Genomic DNA, 23,716 nt, shown 5'->3' on the forward strand with positions numbered 1-23,716 from the left:
TAAATCCCAATTCTCCTGGGCATGACACACTCCTCTTACAGAGGGGGATCCGTCCAGGTCCTCCTCAGTTGTGATCTGTTTGGGAAGAGTGAAAGCCCCTAAGTTCATGCCCGATGTCGCTAGCAGCGTGGTCTCTGCAGGCAGAAGTCCCTCGATGGTGCAAGGGTGTCAGAGTGCATGTCCGTGCGGGGGAGACTCACCACGTACTCGTCATCATACCCCTCCTCAGCTGGAACCCCAGTGTCAGGGTCGCAGTCCCGGACCGTAAACTTCATGGTGCAGCTGAACGTGCCTGCAACTGGGGCCGAAAGGGCAGGCGAGCCCGGGTCAGGGCCGCTGCAGGCACGGGCCTCCGTCCGCAGCGCAGGGCGCCGTCTGCACACGGCGCTGCGTTCTGGACTGTCGGGCAGAACACACGTAGCCTCTGCCCCCTAGGGTGGTAGCTCCCAGCCTGGGGCTGGCTGGCAAGGCCGTCTCACAAAATGACTTTAAAAACCATCCCCCACCGTGGCTTAGAATAGCACAGAAAAGACGACATGGGCAACACTGTTTTCGTATTTGTATGAAGCAAGCAGCAAGGGAGAGAACTCGGGGGGCTTTTTGCCACGCCTGTCAAGAGTCTACATGTTGAAAAATGTAAGAACCATTACTTTTAGGAGCTGACAAAGCAAAAAAAAAAAAAAAAGCAAAAAGCACACAGGTCATTAAATTAACACTAAGTACAGCAAGAGTCTCAATATCAATACTTTATCTTTAGAGTGGACTGACAGTGGGTCCACAGGCCACCAGAATGAATGTGCTTTATGTCAACTTTCAACCTACAGTAAGGAGGTCAGTAATGAGGTTCTGGTATTGGTAGTCATTGTCTTAAAATGGAAAAGCAAGTGAGCCTCATTGTTTGGGGATGACTGGTAGAATAAAGAAATGGAGATCAGGGATACATTTCTGGAAAGGGAAGTCTTCATGAAGAAGATGAGATTTTCTGAACTGTTGGAAGGAGGGGATTTATTAAGTCTGGATGAAGAAAAGGCATTTAGGGTCAGGTACAAAACATACTAGAAACTGGGGAGTAAGAGTTATTTGGGGGATAGGAAGGACAGGAAAGAACAGACTCCGATGTAAAGACCGTATCAGACAAGCTGGGTAATGGGACTTTCATCTGCTCAGTCTCAGCTTTAAGCTCCCTCCCTCCCTCCCTCCCTCCAGCCAAGTATGTGGTCAGTGTCAGTACATGTTGACATTAGACATGTAGACATTAAATCTAATGTGTCAGATCCTTAGGTAAAAAGATGACTGAGACATGACTTCTGTCTCCAAGAGCGGATTGTGTAGGAGTTAACTAGGAGTGTGTGTGTGTGTGTGTGTGTGTGTGTGTGTGTGTGATAGAGAGAGAGGGAGAGAGAGAGCTGCCTGCCTCCCTGTGACACTACAACTCCATGGGCCGTGGGGGAGTGCAGGATTAACAGCTTGGAGAAATCAAAAAATCTGAAAGAATATAACAGTTTAACAGGATCTCAAAGGATGCAAAAAAGATTTGGCAAGCAGAGGAAGGTACACAATAAAAGGAAAGCGGCCAGAAGGGCCATGGGGTAAGTGGAAATGATGAGAGATACCCTCATGTATAGGTGCTGAGGAGAATTTGTTTAGGAACAAATTTGAAATACCTTGTATTTCAAACGAAGGAGACCAGATATTTTCCAACAGGCCCTGGTTTGCTGAGGCAGTCAAGAGACTGGAATATTAGAAATAACTAAAGCCACCGGTGGGAAGCCTATGAAGAACTGGTCTGAGTTCAGAGAGCAAACGAATTTAATAGAATACCTTGAAAATGGATGATGGTAGTGGTTTGTCCCATATAGGAAAGAGTATACCTGTTAAGACTACAGAATCTATTTCAATGCAATAGGGGCTTGGTCAAAGAATGATCGTGGTTAAATTAGGGTAGGAGAGAAAGGGAAGGAGGAAGAAAGAAGTGGAAGTTAACACAGAGCTAGAGAGGGTCAGTTGAAGTATTCAGAGAAAGAGAGGAGAGAGACGGGATTATGGCAGGGACAAAGGTCATGATCAAGTAAGAATGAGAGGCAGGACAGACATTGAGTAATGCAAGATTATATGAATCCCAGTTTGGTTCTGATTAAGCAAGGAGGCTACAGGCAAATGAGCAAGAGGAACAGGAGATAACTGGGAACAAGGGTAGATCACAGCCTGGGCAAACTGGTTGAATTTTATGTGTAAGTAAGGACATAAGACACTTAATATATAAGTAAGTGACACAGAAACAGATTAAGGAAGCAAACAGGAATAGTATTAGAATGTTTCTGAAACTTTTGTGAGAAATTTTTAATTAAATGGTTTGGTTGATAGAAGGAGAGATTACAGGGCATCTAAGGTGAACTCCAGTAAAACCACTGGTAGCAATCTATTGATGTTGCTAGAAAGGATGGCTAACACTGGGTGATGAGGAGAGGGAGTGAGGGGGGCCTTTCATGGCGAGAGAACAATATTGAATCCATTGCCATAACAAAGTTGAGAACTTCATGAATGAAGCCAGGCAAATAACCAAAGGGAAGAAAGGCAGAATGCCCTGGAGATCTACATTAAAATTCTTCTCAGACATGAGGCTTGTCTTAAGAGGACTGACTGAAACGAGAGTCAGCTACTGAGGAGACCTGTGTGAAAGAACACAAAATGAGAGAAGAGAGATTCTGGAAAGGAAGTCAGGAGAGAGACGTGGGGCGGGGTGCAGGACATGCAGTGTAGCGAACGGCAGAGTGGAAGATCCGGTGGGCAGCTGCCAGGTCTCAACCACTGGAGGGGAGACTGATTAAATAGGACATGGGGCTATGAGGACATTCCAGAAAGCTTTGTTGAAATAATTTAAAGGCTGTAGCCAATGGAGCTGGAATTAGAAAGGGGTAGAAGGGCTAGATGTAAAACAGACTAACTATAGCAGTCCATGCAGGTCTGGACTGAACTGAAGGAATGGATGCCGTACACACTGTGTAGGAAATCCAGGCAGGTGGATGCAACTTGAGGAGTGAGTGCTAAAAATGAGGAGCAAATACCCGCCAGGAAAGAGCGCTGAATCCCCGGGAATGCTCTACACATGGCTGGAGGGATGTTGAAAGCGAAGGTTTTTCTCCAGGACAAATGCAGGGGAAAAGGAGGAAAGGTACAGAAAAAGCAGCATTTAAGTTGCCCTCAGACGGAAAGGAGTCACTAAGGAATGACATAACGGCTGGAAGGACGGGACATTCCTGGGCCACCAGTCATGACGCAGTATGAAGGAAAGGAGAGGCTAGAAGCAGAGAAAAGGAGACACAGTAGTGGAAGGCCCACAAGGCAGAGCAGGTGAGGGATGAAGAAGGTCTGGAATGGGGCATCTTGTCAGAGCTCGAAACAGGTCACTGGTTACATTTTGGGTGTTGTGAGTAGGAGAAGTATAAAGAAAGCGTGAGGAGCAAGGACTTGAGTAGGAGGCAGGAGTGGACCAGATCTCGGAGCACCCATTGGGAGGGAAATTGGGAGTTGAAGGACTTAGGTGATAGGGAAGTTGATGAAAAGCTACTGCTGGTGACTTTAGAGATCCGGGGCTTGACTCAGTAGAGTGCATGGAGGGGGTCGGTCCGGAGAAGAGCTGACTGCCATGGGGAACGGCTGAAGAGGATGAGGGAGCACATCTGAAGAGAAGTGTCTGGCACCCACTCCTCCCGTCAAGAGGGGGCAAGTAAAGGAGGGCTGGGTGAGGTGTCACAGTTTACTTCATGAAGTGCCATTAAAGTTGGTTGCTCTTGGAAGCTACCCGCTGTGTGAGGACTAAAAGTGACACTTCCTGGGCAGACCTGTATGAAAATAGCACAGAGGAGAAGAGAGAAGCTGGAGGCTAGAAGCCAAGAAGGGAGGGCACCTAAGGTGTGGAGCGGAACAGAAGGTGTGAGGAGGGAAGGGCACAAAGGGCCAGGCGGGGGGGGGGGGGGGGGGGGGGCTGGGAGACGGCAGAGCCGCACAGTAAGCAGAGAGCTGTGAGCTAAGCTAGATGACAACAGAAGGGGAGAGGCTGTGGAGACGAAGTGGCGGAATAAGAAGTGGTGTCATGAGGGAGTGCCACCGTGTGACCAACAGTGAAAGGTTAGAGTCGAAGTGGGATGGATGTCAGCCATGGCGGGTGGCAGGAGTCCTGTGAAGGTCGGGGTTGAACTGAGGGGGGCAAGTGCATGTGGAAGAGCATGGACAGAACAAGGAAGGGGAACGAGACAACAGCAGAATCCATGAGAAACGATACCAAGAGGGGAGCTGACGAAACAAGTGGCTCTGTGGGTAACGGAGGTCAAGCCGGGGCCAAGCCCGGGAAGGCGCGGGAGAGCCCGGGGAGGCGCGGCAGAGGCCGGGAAGGCGCGGGAGAGCCCGGGAAGGCGCGGCAGAGGCCGGGAAGGCGCGGGAGAGCCCGGGAAGGCGCGGCAGAGCCCGGGAAGGCGCGGGAGAGCCCGGGGAGGCGCGGCAGAGGCCGGGAAGGCGCGGGAGAGCCCGGGAAGGCGCGGCAGAGGCCGGGAAGGCGCGGGAGAGCCCGGGAAGGCGCGGCAGAGGCCGGGAAGGCGCGGGAGAGCCCGGGAAGGCGCGGCAGAGCCCGGGAAGGCGCGGCAGAGGCCGGGAAGGCGCGGCAGAGCCCGGGAAGGCGCGGCAGAGGCCGGGAAGGCGCGGGAGAGCCCGGGAAGGCGCGGCAGAGGCCGGGAAGGCGCGGGAGAGCCCGGGAAGGCGCGGCAGAGGCCGGGAAGGCGCGGGAGAGCCCGGGAAGGCGCGGCAGAGCCCGGGAAGGCGCGGGAGAGCCCGGGGAGGCGCGGCAGAGGCCGGGAAGGCGCGGGAGAGCCCGGGGAGGCGCGGGAGAGGCCGGGGAGGCGCGGCAGAGCCCGGGGAGGCGCGGGAGAGGCCGGGAAGGCGCGGGAGAGGCCGGGGAGGCGCGGGAGAGCCCGGGGAGGCGCGGGAGAGGCCGGGGAGGCGCGGGAGAGGCCGGGAAGGCGCGGGAGAGCCCGGGAAGGCGCGGGAGAGCCCGGGAAGGCGCGGGAGAGGCCGGGAAGGCGCGGCAGAGCCCGCGGAGGAGGCGCGGCACCTGCAGGTCAGCAGGTTGGGCGGGAAGGGTATGGTGCCATGCTTGCAGCAAAGCTGATGATCATACCAGAAAGGAGAGAGATGGAGATGACATCAAGGGAGTGCTGTGGAAAGAGCAGTGGGGAGCAGGGGGAGTGGCAGGGGCAGAGAGGGTGAGAAATAGAGTCCCCCAGAATGGGAAATCCCGTAAGATCTCATAATTGGTCGGTTTGGTCATATGTTGGGTCTTAAAGCCAAACTGAAAGCAGGATAGAGGACGATAGGAGAACAGGGCCTGAAGGGCGGTGGGAAGTTCCGGTGAGGAGGACCGGAAGGACCAGGACGAAGATGCCCTGGTATAAAGCAAGGGCAGCACGTGGGCCCGGGATCGCTGTGTGAATGGTGTGTCTACGGCAGGGATGACGAGTGTTGGCAGATGAGTGGCTAGAGATCGTGGTGGGAACCCAACTTGAGTAGAACCCCATCTGTTACTTCTCTGTGCAGGTGGTAGATGAAACTACACTGTGTGGAATAAAAATGTGGCAGGGCAGACAACCAAAGGGAGATACCAATAATTGTCATGTGAGCGCCACATTAAAGTTACTCTGGCATTTACTGTCGGATGGAGATGTTTTGCTAGTGGGGAGAGAACCTGGTGGAGAGCTGTTGAGGAGGAGACCACGTCCACTGAATGAAGTGGAGATGGTGGCTAAAGGGGCGGGTGGGGGTGCTCAAGAGAAGGTGGCATATTTCTTTAGGGCAGGGTAGATAATAAGGAGACTGGAACGGGAGAGCAACGTTACAACTGTCCCCAGATTAAAAGGTCACCTGAAGAATGGCAGGTATTGACTGGAAGGAGAAGGCCCCACACTTGGGCCAGAGCTGTGGGGGCGGGGAAGAGCGGTTTTTAAGGTCAAAAGGAGCATTGTATAGAGAACAACTCTCAGTAGCTGGCATGGTAATAAGAAAAACCATATGCATCATGAAGGCCCCCAGAATGGGGGATCCTGTTGGCTACAAGGATGGGCCTCAGTGGCCTAGTATGTCGGGCATAAGGCCACACTGCAGGGACTCGTGTCTATACTGGGAGAGAGAGAAAGGCCTGCAAAATAGTGAAAGTCAGAAGTAGACCCGATCTTGATGCCTTGGTGGGAAATTTTTAACGAAAGGACTTGGCTGAGGGGAATGTTTAGAGCAGTGCTTCTGAACACGTGTTCTTCAGCCCCACCTGAGCTGCTGAGTCTGTGTCTTAACAAGCTGCAGTTTGAGAATCACTGCTTTAGTTGAAGGCAGATGAACAGCCATTCTGATGAGTCTTTGCTAGCAGCCTGTCATGTGAGCACCAGCTGACAGAGAAGCAACTGGGGAGACCTGTAAGAAAGGACAGGAGATATGGAGGGAATGGAGGCTAGAATAAGGCAAGGGGCCACGTGACTCACGCTAGGGCAGGGAGCTTGCAGGAGAGTAACCTGGCCAGGGGGAAGGAGTGAGGGACACTGGGATGTGCAGAGTAGGGACTTTGTAGAGTGGTTTTATGTTAATCCAGACCATGACGACTGAAAAAAGAAAGGAGGGGGTGTGGCTACAAACAGGTGGAGGAAGGGGAGCTGTTCAGGAGGCCATGCGGAAGAGGAGGGTAGAGAGAGGCCACAGGGGATGGACCTGTAATCCAGTCCACGGTCTGAACAGTGAGGGCTGAATATGAGGTGTCTGTTTATCCAGAAGTGAGTCTGACTCTATGGGAATGATATGTGCATACACAGTCTCTGAATGGAAGAAGGATGCTGAATATAAGATTGTTTTTATGAGGCAACAACCAAGAAAAAGGAGTAGAACAGCACAGTTAAAGCTGCCATCAGCTGAGAAAATACCACTGAATATTGACATGGAAAGTGTCACTGACACTAACCAGAAATATACGGCAGCACACTCGGGCCCCAGATCAGGATGGAAGAGGACGGAGACTGGTTAGCTGCTCTCCAAGGGAAGGGCTTGTCTAAAAAGTAGTCACTTCGTTTTGAGTGAGGGAGTGGGGACCAGAGGGGAGGGAACCTCAAAAGGTCATCACGCATCACTCTGAAAGGTTAAGATACACAGGGGAAACTGGAAAGAATGTGCTATAACAGGATGTTAAAGACACACTCAGGAATTAAGGAAACATACTAGGATTTGCAGAAAGTGAGAGAAGCAACTGAGGAGACTTGTATGAATGAAGAGCAAAGGAGAGAGCAAAAGATGGAGGCTGGAAATAATAAGGAGAGGGGATGTGTGTGTTGGGCAAGGCGCAGAACATGCAGGTAGAAAAATAAATACGGAAGGGCATTAAAGAGGGCCAAGTGGGAGCTGGACATTTGTCAGATTTGTGTATTAACAAGGAGAGAGAGGTAAGAAGGTGGCAAAGTTGGACCTGGAGTTCGAGACTTTGCTGTCCAGGATGCTTTGCCAGAAAGATCCTGGAAGTAACGTGTCTGGTCAATATAGCGAAAGGTCAAATAGGCTGAGAGGCATGGACATAAAAGGCAAACCAGTAGCAGGAATCCTATGGAAGTTTATGCTGAACTGAGAGGAAGCGAGGACGCAGTAAAGACTGGAGGGCGCCAGGGGAGATGGCAGTGGGTTGAACAGTGCACACCCAATGTCTGTCTGTCCCAAAGAGACAGCTGAAATCTGTAAGAAGGAGATGGAAGTAAGCAGTAGCTGGAAGGAGGGACACAGAAGCTAGGGCAGCATGTAGCTCTGGGGTAAAATACGGTACGAGGAGGAAAGGGATGGAAGAGCAAAGTGAAGGTTACTGCAGATGTGAAGGGAGGGTTTGAAGAGTGGCAGATTCTTGAAGGACGGTGGGCTAGGCACATACTCAGACCAAGGTTATGACGGAATAAGAAGGAGGAGAGGGTTGGTGAGCGGAGAAAAGGACCACTGTATGAATTAGAGAAGACTTAGTGAATGAAATGGCAAAAATGCAGACCAGGTTTAAGGGAGTTTTACGAAGATGAATTCTAAAAAGATGTTGCTGGCAACCTCAGAATACATCAGGATTGACCAGTCAGGGAGTGTGGATGAGTGGTTTGTTTGTAGATAAGATGATGTGTATTTCCCGAGTGGTTAGAAATCATGAGGGAAGTAAAGCTCAGGTACGTACCCACTGTTAGGATACCGTGCGGGGTGATGCTATACGTGATGTGGGGCGGCGGGGTAGCTGAAGTGGGTAGTTAAGATATGGTAAAGCATAACAAAATACAAAAGAAGAAAGGAGTTTTAATTAATGGGAGCATGCATGAATTCGAGCAGTTTCTCAGTAGTCAGAGTGACAAAACGGCAAATAAGATGTGGATTAATAAGTCAATCAGAGAAAGACATGTATCATATGACCTCATTGATATGAGGAATTCTTAATCTCAGGAAACAAACTGAGGGTTGCTGGAGTGGTGGGGAGGGTGGGAGGGATGGGGTGGCTGGGTGATAGACACTGGGGAGGGTATGTGCTATGGTGAGCGCTGTGAATTGTGCAAGACTGTTGAATCACAGATCTGTACCTCTGAAACAAATAATACATTATATGTTAAAAAAAAAAAAGAAGAAGATAGCAGGAGGGGAAGAATGAAGGGGGGGAAATTGGAGGGGGAGAGGAACCATGAGAGTCGATGGACTCTGAAAAACAAACTGAGGGTTCTAGAGGGGAGGGGGGTGGGAGGATGGGTTAGCCTGGTGATGGGTGTTAAAGAGGGCACGTTCTGCATGGAGCACTGAGTGTTATATGCAAACAATGTATCATGGAACACTACATCAAAAACTAATGATGTACTGTATGGTAATTAACATAACATAATAAAAAAAGAAAGAAACCCAGAATGGAGAAATCTGTCAGGTCTTAGAAGAGGTCTAATTGGTTAAAATGTTTCGTGTTAAAGGTTGCAATGAATGGTGTTATAATAAGAAGTAAAGGCCTGCATATGGATAGAAGTCAGAAAGCAGACTAGCTCTTGAAGTCTTGATGGAAAAAAATTTTTAAAGAATTTGTAGATATACACATACATATACGTGTATATATGTGTGTGTATACATACATATATGTATTTAAAACCCTCAAGGTAGCATTACATGTTATTTAAGGAGACATAAATATTTATTAAAATTATAAATACAGAAGTATCAAATTATGTAGTGAGGGAGAGGTAAATGATTCTGAAGTGGTACAGAAGAAATCTCAATTATATGTGCAATATTTTATTTCTTTAAAAAAATCTCAAATACAGCATAAAGTTAGGATATAAAGAAGTAGCGTAGTGGGTGTATGAATTTGGGAGGGATGGAATAATTTTCATTAAAAGACGTGACTGATAGGAATAGTTAGGGGCAAGATCAGGATGAATCTTGCGGCAAAGCCATGGCGGCAACCTGTCTGACCAACAGGAGAGCATAGCGGGAGGGTGTCTGGTGAGGGGACGATCTGGATTTGGTAAGAAGCGGGTGGGTATCTTTAAGGGAGTGTACCTCAAGAGAAAAATAACGTATCCCTCACTATGATTAGAGATGGAAGCTGAAAATGTGATAGATGTTAATAAGCTATGACGGAGCAAATAATCAAAGGAAATCAGGACGAAGTTGTTGAAGTATGATGTTAAAGTTCGCTCAGAAATTAAGGTATCATGTTAGAACTGGCTGGAAGAGAGAGAAACTATTGAGGCATGTATTTAAAAAGAGAGAGAAGAAAACTGTAGAGAAGAACTGAGGCTGAAATCTAAGTAAGAAGAGGCTCGGTGCAGAGCATGCAGTCTTGCAAAATGGCGAACAAGGAAGGGCATTAAAAGGGCATTAAAGGGCATTAAAGGCCAGGATGGGGAACACTGAGAGATAATCGGAATTGGAAGTTCAGTGAAAAGTTGTATGTTAAGCCAGGTATCAGTCAGCCAGCTGAGGAAAGAGGTCAGGATGTGGCTTAAGTAAGAATTGGAGTATGACGTGTTGCTGCCCAGGAAGCTTTGTTGGAAAAGGACTGGAAGCAATTGGTATAGTGAAGAGAATGAGAAGCTGGGGAGGGATTACACGGGACGGACTTCAGATGGGCCAGAGAGGGGGTCTTCGGAAAGTCCAGACTGATGGAAGGTGGAAACAGACTCAGCATAGAGTGCAGGAAAGAAGGAAGATCCGAGAAGGGTGAACTGTGAGTGCTGGCTATTAAAGCTGTACACATCCAGAGGAGTTGATTAGGTTCACTGGAATGATCCAGCTGAAAGAAGAAGGAATGACGGAGGAAAGGTAGGGCGTTTGCAGCAGCAGGAGAAAGGGAACATGGAGAAAAGGAACAGAAGAGCAATGTTCAAGTTGCCTGCAGATGGAACACTGTATTTGCAAAGTCCTGCTGATGGGAGGAACGGCTGTTACTCCACACGTGGGCCAAAGGTCACGACAGAATACAAAGGAAAAGAGGACGGCAGGTGAGTACAGAGGCACCGCGGGAACCGAGAGAGCAGCTGAGTAAAGGGCATGGCAACAAGACATCACAGGTATGAATGAAAAAAACGGAGCAGCTCTCCTATCTCAGAACTGGGTCTGGAATGGGAGAGGCTCCAGGGCCTGAAGCAGAGTAGGAGCTGGGTAGGCTGGCTCTTGAAGTCTTAGCTTATTTATGACTGACTGATTGCTTCCTAGGAAAGGTTAGAAGGAGATGGACTGAGCTACAAAGCCATTGGTGGAAACCTTAAAAACATCACCACTGACTTTAGAAGGTGTGGACTGAATACTTTTTCGGTAGAACAGATGAATGCTTATGGGGTGAGGAGTGGTTGGGGTTCATGATGAATGCTTAAGATCTGGTAGGGCAGATACTCAAAAGAAGTAAGTGATGCCTGTAAGTGATGTTAAATTTGCCGAGAAGTTAAGCAGTCGTGTGAGGACTGGCTGGAAGTGAGAGAAGCAACTGGAAAGACTAGTATAAAAGAAGAGGCAAGAGGAAGGGAGAGAAGATACTGGTGGAGGGGAGGTATGAATTAGGCTGGGCTTGGGACAGGCAGGCTTCAAAATGGCAACTGCCGTGGAGACCAGAGTGAGGGACGCAGGCATCCCCCAACTGCCGTGGAGACCAGAGTGAGGGGCGCAGGTACCCCCAACTGCCGTGGAGAGCAGAGTGAGGGGCGCGGGCATCCCCCACCAGCTACACTACACACAGCTGGTACCTGAAGAGTTTTCACCTCTCTGTCCCCATGTGCTTGGGAAACCGCAGTGAGCCAGCATTCTTGTTTGCACACAAGGCTGTTCAGGATAGTGTATGTCTGCTGCGGTTGAAGCTCTTCTGCCAAGAGGCTTGCTTCCTATGCTCAAGGTTTCTCAATGTCTCGTGCGCTGCTGCCGTCACTTTCCCTACAATACGCATCGAACAACTCAGGCAGTTCGCCGGCCAGTAAGTAAACATTTCCGAAAAGTTTCTTCTTTATGTATTTCACTTAAAAAACGTACATGACTTTATTATTTATCTTGAAAGCCTTTCATTATTCCTTGCAGCATAAAAGGAGAATGCATTTACGGACGGTCTTTTATCTTAGCATGCTGTGTACTACACACGAACATGTACACTAATGAATGAATTATATGTTCAATAATTATGTAGTTGTCCTTTAAAATGGCTTACATTATAAGAAAGACTTGAACGTTCTTGTAATATTTTTGTGATGGTTGAGAAAATATGTTGGATTTTTTTAAAGGGAGATATAAAGGGCTTTTTCAAATTTAAGATATAACTGCATAAGCATTTACTAACAAAAATTGTTACTCAGCATACTTTAAACCAAGGATAATGAAAATTGCTTATACTTACAAAGCAGTTGAGTCAGGAAGAGAACTGTGTGGTGAGGCGGTTCTCAAAAGAAGAGAGAGAGCAGTGAAATGAGACATAAGAGGGACAGTATCCAGGAAAGTATGTTTGCATAAAAAAGTGTGGCTGATAAAGAGAAAGGTTAGAGACGGGTCCCGTGAAGGGGGCTTAAAAGGAGGAAAGTTGCAGGGATCCTACCGAGGAATAAATAGAAGTGAAAGCAATTCAGCAAAATCTGTAGGAAAGAAGAAATACGGAAACAGATTGAGCAATGGATGTAGAATAAGAAGAGGAACCAAACGGAGTTATTAGTGAGTGTAGGAGAATGATACATACTCAGTATATGGATGGTTAATAAAAGATAAAACGGGGGAGGGGGGAACACCAAGAAAATGGGTGGAAAAGCAAAACGTACCTTCAGATGGGGGAGGTCATGTGCAAAAGGACATACTGAGGCAAGGTTTGGCACTGTAACAGTAACTAATAGAACGGGGAAGAATACAGATGATGGGAACTAAGTAAAAAGAGCACTGTATGGATTAGCCCACATTTCAGAGTAACTAAAGCAAATATAAGGGAAAACAGCTTCCAGTAAGGAGCCCCAGAAACATGAGGGCAGTAGAATTAGTGCTTCCATCAAGGAGATGGATACAGGATTAAAGATTGGTGGAAGGTACTGAAGAGCTGAAGGCAGGATGGAAAGAAGTCAGAAGGTAACTACAGGCATTAGAGTGGAGTGTGTGCAAAAGGCAAAGGGAAAAGAAAGATCGAGTTGCACATTTAATCCGGTTCCAAACAAAGGAGGGGAAAGAGGTTAAGAAATGGGTCAAGAGGGACTCCGTAGACATAGGGGAAAGAGTGTCATGGAAGGGCACTGAAAAGTGCACATCCATACCTAGAAAGGGCATCAGACTTCATGAGAACAACGGTACTGGGCAGATTATGGGCCAGGGGTGGAAGGGCAGGAAGAGGCAGGGGGCTGAAGCATGGCAGGGAAGGGGGAGGCAGGCATGGGGGGCTATGCAGAAATAGGCTGATAGGACTAGAAGTCTCATATTCTCTTTTTCTCAGGGGTAAACTGTCCTCAATAATAATGGAAATAAAAGAGGAAATTGCATGACTTACTACTATATCCAGAAACCGTAAAAAATGAGAGTACAGTAAAACCAGTGTATGATAGGGAAAACAGTAAAGAGTGACTAAATTAAGGTGGCTGGACAGAGAATCTTGCAAAACTCATCACAGTACGTAAATTAAGGAACTCTGAAGGCTAAATGAAAGAAGAGAAAATGTTGAATGGGAACGAGAGGGAAATCTGGCTAAGGAGGTTAGAGTGTATTTACCTTTTTGGAGCTGAGTTCAAGGGAGGCTACAGTTTTCAACAAGATTTAGAAGAGGAAAGAAACAGTCCGGCAAAGAGAGTGGAGTAGAGGAAAAAGGGATGAGAGGAAAAGATTAGAGAACCTCCTGCAAAATATTAAGCATGGAAAAGAATGAGGGCTGCAGTGAGTAGATTTCCAAAGGTCTATCAGAGAAAGGAAACAGTAAGCACTTTGAAAACAAATAAAATTAAACACTGGAATGAATGAGGCATGGAATAGGATAATAAGTAAAAAGAAATAAAAGTCACACTCAAGAATGATTCTTGATTACGAGGAAGAACAGAGCCAAGAAATAAAAAGTATAACTATAAAGTAGCCTGGGGTTAGGGGCCCCTCAGTGTCAAAGAGTAAACACAGAGGCATGCGGTGGGTCCAAGAGGATAGAGCCGGGTCAGTGTCCGATGTGGGGGAAATGCTGGGCTTCGAGGAACAGTGTCAGTGATAACTGGTGGAGGCCAGAGGTGCGCGAGGGCAGAGTGCAGCCCAGGGGGTCGGGTGGGCTTCCACTGCAGTGACTCTTCCCGAGGATGGGGGGGTGGTTTTCACCCGAGGGGGGCTGTGGGCATGGCCCCCAAGGCAGGCCTATCAGAACATCTGAGGGGCAGCAGTGCTCTGCTCCGTGCAAAAACACACCCAAAAAAACACAAAAGCAAACCCCAAAACACGGCCAGACAATGATGCTGATAGGCGGTCTTGGGGGTCTTGGGTCCTCGGGTGAGAGTCACTGGGTGGAAGGCGGGCAGAGAGGTGACGCTTGAGCAGGGAGCCCCTGAGCCGGGGTAGGTGACGGGGTCGGCCTCAGAGTCAGGGCTGTGAGACATGGGGGAGAAGGACCCCGGCCCAGGCAGACAGCGAGCAAATGGATGTAGCCAAGAAGGCCTCCGGTACGATGGGGGGGTGGGGGGGGGTGGAGGCTGGGATTTCCTGTCAGTGGAAAGGGGGGCCGGGAGGGGGTCGGGAGGGCAGACTAGCTGAGGACACTTGAAGAGGAAGGCGGAGGGCCATGGGAGTGGCCGGAGCGTGCGGCTTCAGTACCGTGCGTCTGAGGCAAAGACGACTGAACTGGGCTGAGCAGTGGGTGAGGGATGGAGAAGGGAGCGCTCGGCAGAGAAGCCCGCGGAGTCCAGCTGGACGACTCCCAGAGGGTGGCTGCAGGAATGTCAGGTGGCTCAGGTCACGGGACAGTCCCTTTGCCACGTACGCAGTCGAGACGCCAAGCAGGGGGCACCGAGCCGGGGCCTGGAGGTGGGGCAGGCGAGCCGTCTGCAGCAGGGGGAGAGTGTGGGAGAGGACGGGTGGTCCACAGGGCGAGAAGAGGGACAAAGGACAGGTGAGGGTGCCTGGCAGGGAGGGCGGGAGAGGCCTGTTAGAGGGTCAGGGAGTGCAGTGTGCCGAGAGGGTGGCAGAGGGTCCGGAGGAGGGAGTGGACGTGGAGAGACCAGGAGCCGTGCCCCCCGAGTGGGGACCAGGGCGTGAGGAAGCCGGTGCAGGAGGGAGAGCACAGCCAGTGAGGACCAGGGGAGAGGAGGCCAGCAGAGGAGGAGATGGTCGAGGTGGTGGCCCACTTAAAACGCTGGAGACAACCTGTCAGTGCAGGGGACGGTGAGAAGACGAAAGGTCAGAGAAAAGCCCCGAGCGGGACCTCCTCCAGGACGGCAGACCTGAAAAGGCAGAGGGTCTAGCGGTGCTTTCAGCGCAGATGGGAGTCAGTACAGCACCCGGGGATGGAGAAGCTGCTCACCCAGGGTGCAGGAGGGCAGCTCAGGTAGGGAGCAGATGTCAAGGAGAAGAGCTGGGCCTCCCTCACATGACAGGTGGTAGGGAGTTGGTCAGGGGAGTGGAAGCGAATCGATACGGACAGGCAGCAGGGGAGAAAGGAGAGGGCCTCAGACATGGCCGGGGCTCCCGATGGGTAGAGCGAGCGCCACTGAAAAGGGGAAGGTGTCATGAAAAGCTCCCTATCTGGGGACATTGACAGATTTCAGGGGGCAAGGACGCAAGAAGGGTGGCATATGGGGTATTGAGGTGGGATGGCAGGAGCAGAGCAGGAAGAAGACCTCACACCCTGGGCATTTGAAGACTCAGCACCCTCAGGAACAAATGGGGTAAGGGGCACAATGAGGGGGGAGAAGGGCGACAGCACTGCTGCACCGTCACACAGACCCCGCCCAGGAAGCTGTGGCAGGTAAGCTCAGCGATAGAGGAAGGACGCCTGTGCACAGCAGCTACACTTAGGAATGGTGGGGAGCATGCGGGAGCCAAGGCCGGGAACCCTGCCCAAGGATCACCGAGTCCATGCCTCAGCTATGCCTACGGGGCAGAAAGGACGGACGTCTAGCATGTAGCAGCGAGACTCCACTAGAGGAGGAGGGAGGACTGTCGAAACCAGTGGGGTGTCAAAGGTCTAGTCTGAGAAGATAATGTGGACAGCAAAGGGCACAGAGGGAGAGAGCAGTGGCAAGGCAGTGGGGGCTTGGGCCTCTTGGTTGAGAGGTTGATCAGGTGGACAACAGAGGGCCAGGGAGAATGGGAAGGAGAGGGACAGGAGGGTCCTAGGACCTGCAGTGTGGTGTTGTGAAGGGAGCAGGATCAAGAGGGGAGGAGGGAGCTGGACAGTGTCACTGGGGAGTGGCAGGGCAGTGGTGACGGGCAGGCGTGCATCAGATGACCCCCAGTGCAGACAGAATGGAAGCAGGTGAGGGAAGGAGGACGAGCTGAAAGTGCAGGTCTGGGGTAAGGTCCCGTGGGCAAGGGCTTGACTGAAAGGGAGGAGGGAGGAGGAAGGTGAGGTGGGGTGAGGCTAGGGAGAAGGGAGCCTCACACAGGGGGGCGGGTCAGAGCCAGCGGAAGGACCAGATGAGCACAGCAGATGGTTTCAGAGACAACATGGCCTGTTGAGGGGATGGAAAGAGGGTGAGCTGAGAGCAGGTCCCGGGAAGGGCGCGCATCCCGATGGTGAAGGAATGACCCATGCGACTACACGACAGGCTTTGGAAAGCCTTGACATACACAGGCAATGGGGAAAAGGCTGGTGCTTACCTGGGCTGAGGAGGGGAAGGGGAGACGTGGGTTGTGTGAGGAAAGCTCCTGGGAAGGAATGTCAAAATGGGGCCTTGTGGCTGCTGAACGGGTCACCACCCAGAGACAGACTGGGAGACAGTGATGGGAGGCAGTAGGGAGGACGGAGGGTGGAACGTGATGGAAGGGAGACAGATGGACACCAACAGGACTAGCGAGAAGAGGGAGGTGGCAAGTAGGAATCGCGGCACATCAGAGGTGCCTACCAGAAGGAGTTCCGGAGCGCGGGGCTAGACAGCTCCAGCAGAGGCACGGGAAGGAGGAGCAGAAACGGGTGGTAGCAGTGCGTGCGGAGTAGTGGCTGTTCCTGTGGCCTTGAATGTGGTGGCAAGAATAGAACTTTTTGGCCAGGCTCTTTAATACGGATCCGGCGGAGGGAGGGGGTGGGAGGAGGGGGTGGGGTGAGGAATGGGGTTTGGGTCAGGGTGGGGGTGGCTTTGACTGGGTTGGACAGGAGAGCAGCATTGGGACTGACAGGGATAGGATGGGGGTGGGGGATGGGGACATGAGCCATGTTCCAGGCACTGAGAAAACCATCTTCTTAAATGAGCTTGTGGACTGAGATACCAAGTCAAGTCTGGGGGGGCGATGATCAGAGGCTGAGGAGAGGGCAGTGAAGACCAGTGACTCCATCCGCAGAGGACAAGGGAGAGTAGCTACAGGAAAGGCAGAAGGGAAGGTCAGCTTGGCAGGAGTCAGAGGGACGTGAGGACCACAGGGGCAACGCTCTGCAGGGACACGGTGTCACGGGTCTGAAATCAGGAGGGGTAACGTAGGGAAGGAGACAGTAGCAAGCACTAAGACCAGTATTGGACCAAAGATACTGTCACAGTGCTGGTAAATCATAAAGGGTGGGGGGCGGGAGGGGTGTGAGGGTGGGGTGTGAAGAGAGCGATGCTCTAGTGCACACTGGGGTTAGGGGCCCCTCAGTGTCAGAGAGTAAACACAGAGGCATGCGGTGGGTCCAAGAGGATAGAGCCGGGTCAGTGTCCGATGTGGGGGAAATGCTGGGATTTGAGGAACAGTGTCAGTGACAACTGGTGGAGGCCAGAGGTGCGCGAGGGCAGAGTGCAGCCCAGGGGGTCGGGTGGGCTTCCACTGCAGTGACTCTTCCCGAGGATGGGGGGGGTGGTTTTCACCCGAGGGGGGCTGTGGGCATGGCCCCCAAGGCAGGCCTATCAGAACATCTGAGGGGGAGCAGTGCTCTGCTCAGTGCAAAAACACCCAAAAAAACACAAAAGCAAACCCCAAAACACGGCCAGACGATGATGCTGATAGGCGGTCTTGGGGGTCATGGGTCCTCGGGTGAGAGTCACTGGGTGGAAGGCGGGCAGAGAGGTGACGCTTGAGCAGGGAGCCCCTGAGCCGGGGTAGGTGACGGGGTCGGCCTCAGAGTCAGGGCTGTGAGACGTGGGGGAGAAGGACCCCGGCCCAGGCAGACAGCGAGCAAATGGATGTAGCCAAGAAGGCCTCCGGTACGATGGGGGTGGGGGGGGGGGTGGAGGCTGGGATTTCCTGTCAGTGGAAAGGGGGGTCGGGAGGGGGTCAGGAGGGCAGACTAGCTGAGGACACTTGAAGAGGAAGGCGGAGGGACATGGGAGTGGCCGGAGCGTGCGGCTTCAGTACCGTGCGTCTGAGGCAAAGACGACTGAACTGGGCTGAGCAGCGGGTGAGGGATGGAGAAGGGAGCGCTCGGCAGAGAAGCCCGCGGAGTGCAGCTGGACGACTCCCAGAGGGTGGCTGCAGGAATGTCAGGTGGCTCAGGTCACGGGACAGTCCCTTTGCCACGTACGCAGTCGAGACGCCAAGCAGGGGGCACCGAGCCGGGGCCTGGAGGTGGGGCAGGCGAGCCGTCTGCAGCAGGGGGAGAGTGTGGGAGAGGACGGGTGGTCCAAAGGGCGAGAAGAGGGACAAAGGACAGGTGAGGGTGCCTGGCAGGGAGGGCGGGAGAGGCCTGTTAGAGGGTCAGGGGGTGCAGTGTGCCGAGAGGGTGGCAGAGGGTCCGGAGGAGTGGAGAGACCAGGAGCCGTGCCCCCCGAGTGGGGACCAGGGCGTGAGGAAGCCGGTGCAGGAGGGAGAGCACCGTGTAGGTGAGGCCAGAAATCCCAGAGGGCTGTGAGGAATGTGGGAGAGGGGGAAGGAGGCCAGAGGTTGAGGAGGAAGAGGTAGTTGCCTGTGTAATTTTGAGAGACAATCCCGTCAGTGTGGGGGCATGTCTAGCTCACAGAGAAGGCTAGAACAGTACCCACTTTCTCGGAAATGGCGGAGCTGGAAAGGTAGGGTGTCTAGCAGCGAATTTGGACAGTATATGGATTCTCTATAGCACCCTGGTGTTGAAGAAGGTGGCAGCAGAGGACCAAGGGCTGTCCTGAAGGGAGCGGTGAAGAGACAACCGAATGTGTCACAGGACTAGCACGTGATAGGTGAAGGACGCAATGTTGATTGTGAACCAAAGACAGGAGTGGGAGAATAGGCAGAGGAAGGGCCCAGAAGGTTCAGTCTACACCCAGCACAGGAAGAGGGAGACAGTTAAGACTGAGGCAGCCATGAGTAGTGGGTCTGGGGGATGTGAGTCATGTTAAGGAAATTGGTGGGAAAACAAAGGGAAAGGCACTAGGGAAGAGGGGACGGAATCTCTTGAACACACCAGGGGCTCAGGGACAGCAAGGGGGCACCGTGGCAAAGGGGAAGGTGGTATGAAGAACTCCCAAACTGGGGACATCAACAGATCTCAGGGGATAAGAAGACTGTCGGGTGTGGTATTGCGGCCAGACAGAAGCAAGTAGAGCAGAGGGAAGATGCTATAGCCTGGGCATATGGATCCAGGGCTCTCAGGAGCAAGTGGGAACAGGGTACACAATGACAGAGGTGACCGAGTGGGGCAGCACCGCGCATCAGAACAGACACTGAACAGAGACCGCTGACGGGAAACCTCAGGGAGTTCATGGGGAGCCCCTGTAAATGGAGTCCAGTGTGTAGGTTGCACATATGCTTCGAAATGGGGAGGAGCTCACAAGAACCAATGAGAAGTAACATTTCTCAAGTCACCGAATCCCTGCTTCCGCTACTCCAGGGGGTGGTGAAGGGTGGCTGGGGACTCCGACAGGGACCTTCAACTGGGCAGGGGGACACCTTCAAAACCTGAGAGTGCCACAGGTTCAGTCCAGGAAGATGGTGTCGGCAGCAGAGGGGCCCGGGGGAGAGCAAGGGGCAGGATGGTCAGGTCTGGGGACACTTGCTTCAGAGGCTTCATCGGGTGGACAACAGACGTGGCAAGGCTCCCTGGGATAGAGAGCAATAGGATGGGCTCCAAATCACGTGGCCAAGAGGGATGGAGGGCAAAGGGGGAGCTGCACAGTGTCAGTGGGTGTGCAGGGCAAAGGTGGTGGGCAGGGATGCGTCAGGGGACCCAGGGGAGAAGGAATGGAAGCAGGGCAGGTGAGGGAAGGAGGACGAGCTGAAAGTGCAGGTCTGGGGTAAGGTCCCGTGGGCAAGGGCTTGACTGAAAGGGAGGAGGGAGGAGGAAGGGGAGGTGGGGTGAGGCTAGGGAGAAGGGAGCCTCACGCAGGGGGGCAGGTCAGAGCCAGTGGAAGGACCAGACGAGCGACAGCAGATGGTTTCAGAGACAACATGGCCTGTTGAGGGGATGGAAAGAAGGTGGGCTGAGAGCAGGTCCCGGGAAGGGCGCGCATCCCGAAGGTGAAGGGATGACCCAATGGGACTACATGACAGGCTTTGGGGAGCTTGGAGACGCGTGGGTCCTCGAGGAGAGGCAGGTGCTTTCCCTGGGCTGAGGAAGGAAGGGAAGAGATGCAGCCCGTGAGGAAAGGCTGCAGGAAGGAATGTCCAAATGGGGCCGTGATGCAGAGTGACGGGAGGGTCACATCTCAGAGACAGGCAGGGTGAAGGGAGGCACCCAGGGGACGGAGGAGAGGGGGGACAGGCTGGACACCAACAGGGTGAGCAGAGAAGAGGGAGGTGGCAGAGAATGCATCCTGGCCCATCTCCGAGGTGCCTCCCAGAGGGAAGCTCCGAGAGGTGGGCCAGCCCATGGCAGCCTGAGCGGTGGCCTGGGTAAGGAGGGAAGGAGAGGACGTGGTGGTGGCGAGGGTGGAACTTTTCGGCCAGGCTCTTTACTACGGATCCGGAGGGGACGGGGTGGGAGGTGGGGATGGGGTTGGGGCTGGGGTTGGGGACAGGGTAGGGGCTGGGGTTGGGGACGGAGTCGGGGTGGGGGTTGGGGACAGGGTTGGGGTTGGGGAGAGGGTCGGGCTGGGGTGTGGGTCATGTTTTACTGGGTTGGGTGGGAGGGCAGGGTTGGGATCGGTGGGAGGATAGGGGTGGGGGGTGGGGGGATAGGAGTTCTGCTCCAGGCACGGAGAAAAGCATTCTTTCACCGAGCTTGTGGACGGACACATGTACAATGTTGGGGGTGACGACCACAGGCTGGGCAGCAGGTGGGGAAGACCAGTGAATCCAGCCGGAGAGGACACAGGCGAGTAGCTGCAGGGAAGGCGGAACGGAAGTGGGCTTGGCAGGAGTCACAGAGGTCCGTGAGGACCACAGGGGCAAGGCTCTGCAGGGGGATGAAGTCATGGGTCTGCAATGAGGAGGGGCAACCTAGGGAAAGGAATAATGGCAGTTGCTGAAAAGGAGCAGGTTTGCACTGATATCGTCACAATGCCTGAGAGTCAAATGCTGGAGGCAGAGGAGGAGTGGGGGAAGGTACGTGAAGAGAGCGATGCTCTAGTGCACACTGGGGTTAGGGGCCCCTCAGTGTCAAGGAGTAAACACAGAGGCATGCGGTGGGTCCAGGAGGATAGAGCCGGGTCAGTGTCCGATGTGGGGGAAATGCTGGGCTTCGAGGACAAGTGTTCACGGCCGCTGATGGAAGCAGGAGGCCAGAGGTGCGCGAGGGTGGAGTGCAGCCCAGGGGGTCGGGTGGGCTTCCACTGCAGTGACTCTTCCCGAGGATGGGGGGGTGGTTTTCACCCGAGGGGGGCTGTGGGCATGGCCCCCAAGGCAGGCCTATCAGAACATCTGAGGGGGAGCAGTGCTCTGCTCAGTGCAAAAACACCCCAAAAAACACAAAAGCAAACCCCAAAACACGGCCAGACGATGATGCTGATAGGCGGTCTTGGGGGTCATGGGTCCTCGGGTGAGAGTCACTGGGTGGAAGGTGGGCAGAGAGGTGACGCTTGAGCAGGGAGCCCCTGAGCCGGGGTAGGTGACGGGGTCGGCCTCAGAGTCAGGGCTGTGAGATGTGGGGGAGAAGGACCCCGGCCCAGGCAGAAAACGAGCAAATGGATGTAGCCAAGAAGGCCTCCGGTACGATTGGGGGTGGGGGGGTGGGGTGGAGCCTGGGATTTCCTGTCAGTGAAAGGGGGGCCGGGAGGGGGTCAGGAGGGCAGACTAGCTGAGGACACTTGAAGAGGAAGGCGGAGGGACATGGGAGTGGCCGGAGTGTGCGGATTCAGTACCGTGCGTCTGAGGCAAAGACGACTGAACTGGGCTGAGCTGCGGGTGAGGGATGGAGAAGGGAGCGCTCGGCAGAGAAGCCCGCGGAGTCCAGCTGGACGACTCCCAGAGGGTGGCTGAATGTCTCATGACTTAAATCAGACATTCTCTTTCCTTTGTATGCAGTAGAGGCCCAAAGCAGGTATGATTTTCAGTCTGGGCCCAGGAGGTTGAGTCAGGTGTGAAGTGTTCAGGAGGTGGTCTACCTGCAAGAGGAGTGAGAAGGGGCAGGTATGGGGCCTGGTAATTAGGGTAGGGGAGGCTTGTGGAGAGCATGAGGGACCACACTGCACCAAGAGAGGGTTGGGAAAGAGCCCAAAGGAGGCACTGGAAATACTTTTGCCCCTAGTGGGACTGGTGTGTGTAGGAGCCCATGAAGGTGAAAGAGCATATATGCCTCAGGCAAGCCAGGACCTTGGGTCGGAGGTGGGAGGAGGCCAGGGGAGGATGAGGGGCCTCCTAAGAATGCTGGAGAGAGCACTGTCACTGCAGGGCATGGGGAGATGTGACGGATCAGCACACAGCCCAGAGAACCAAGGACCTTTTCCCAGTGACAGATCTGAAAAGGCAGCATGCTTAGGGATGAATTGGGATAGCAGATGGATTCAGTACAGCAAATTGGGGATGAAGAAGTTGGGCATGCGGCAAATATTGGAGCAGGCCAGAAGGGAGCAGATACGTCAAGGACTAGACCACAGAATCCATCCCAGGATGGCAGGCAGGAGCAGAAGTAGGACGGTACGTTAGAGATGTGGCAGAGGGTGTCTCGAAGACAAGAGTGAGAGAACAGGCAGAGGATGGGTGGAGGAAGGTTCATTCCACAGCCCACGTGGAGAGAAGACGGTGGCATCTTGAGCAGCTATGAGAAGGCAGTCCGCGGGAGTGTTGGGTCCGGTGAGTAGACAGGAGAAGGAAGATACAGGTGGCATAGAAGAGGGAAGAGACCTTCAAATATGCAAGGGACTCAGGGTTGGTAAAGGGGAAGGCATCCTGAAAAGCTCCCAACTTCACAGGGCAGGTGGAATGGTGTGTGCGGTATGGAAAGCTGATGGCAGGAGCACAGCAGAGCCACCATAACCAGAGGGTTCGAAAGCTGGGAGCATCAGGGTCAAGCAGGGAAAGGAGCCAGTGAGTGGAGCAGGACAGAGGAAACGAGGCAGTCTCGCACACTGACAGAGACTGTGCACAGAAACCACTAGCTGGTAACCTCACGGACCCGTGATGGACTCCTGTGGATGGAGGCCAGTTTGTGGGTAGCAGATAGGTAGTAGAAATGGTGAAGGAGTGAGGAGGAATCAAAGCAAAGGCGACATTTTACAACAGTGACCAGCAAGGGTGGAGGTCTGGCCTGCACAGAGCCTCCACACAGAGAGGGAGGATAGAAGACATTCAAACTCAGGGAATGTCACAGGTCTAGTCTAAGAAAACAAGGTGTGCAGTAACGGGCCACAGAAGGAGAGAGAAAGGGGTGGGATGCCAGGAGCTTGGGGGGTGGTGGACTCTTGTTCACAATATTTGATCAAATGCCTGTTGAGGGCCAGGCAGAATGGGATGGAGAGTAGGAGGTGGGTCTTAAACCCTGCACTTGGGTGCTCTGAGAAGAATGTGATCAAGAGGTAAAAAAGGCAGAGCAGGGATCTGGAACTTGACAATGGGGAGTGGGAGAGCATGGGTGATAGGAAGGGGTGGAAGGTGTGAAGGCCGGTGGGCAAGGGCTTGATTGGAAGGGAAGAGAGAGAAGGAAAGTGAGATGGGGTGAGGTTAGGGAAAAGGGAGCTTCATGGGAGGGCAGTGGTCAGAGCCAGTGGAAGGACCAGACAAGTGACAGCAGATGGTTTTGGAGAGA

The 23,716-nt window shown here is 52.9% G+C and overlaps 1 protein-coding gene across 2 annotated transcripts in view; it reads right to left on the reverse strand.

Moving 5' to 3' along the window:
* The window catches only part of COPG2 (coat protein complex I subunit gamma 2), a 118,107-nt gene that overhangs the window by 1,792 nt on the left and 92,599 nt on the right, over positions 1–23,716 (reverse strand). For both annotated transcript variants that reach the window (XM_036078268.2, XM_078059567.1), the window contains exon 21: positions 201–298. In XM_036078268.2, the coding sequence (XP_035934161.1) occupies positions 201–298 (98 nt within the window). The remainder of the gene's footprint in view (positions 1–200; positions 299–23,716) is intronic.

This window comes from Halichoerus grypus, chromosome 12, assembly GCF_964656455.1.
Source record: "Halichoerus grypus chromosome 12, mHalGry1.hap1.1, whole genome shotgun sequence".
Classification (NCBI taxonomy): domain Eukaryota; kingdom Metazoa; phylum Chordata; class Mammalia; order Carnivora; family Phocidae; genus Halichoerus; species Halichoerus grypus.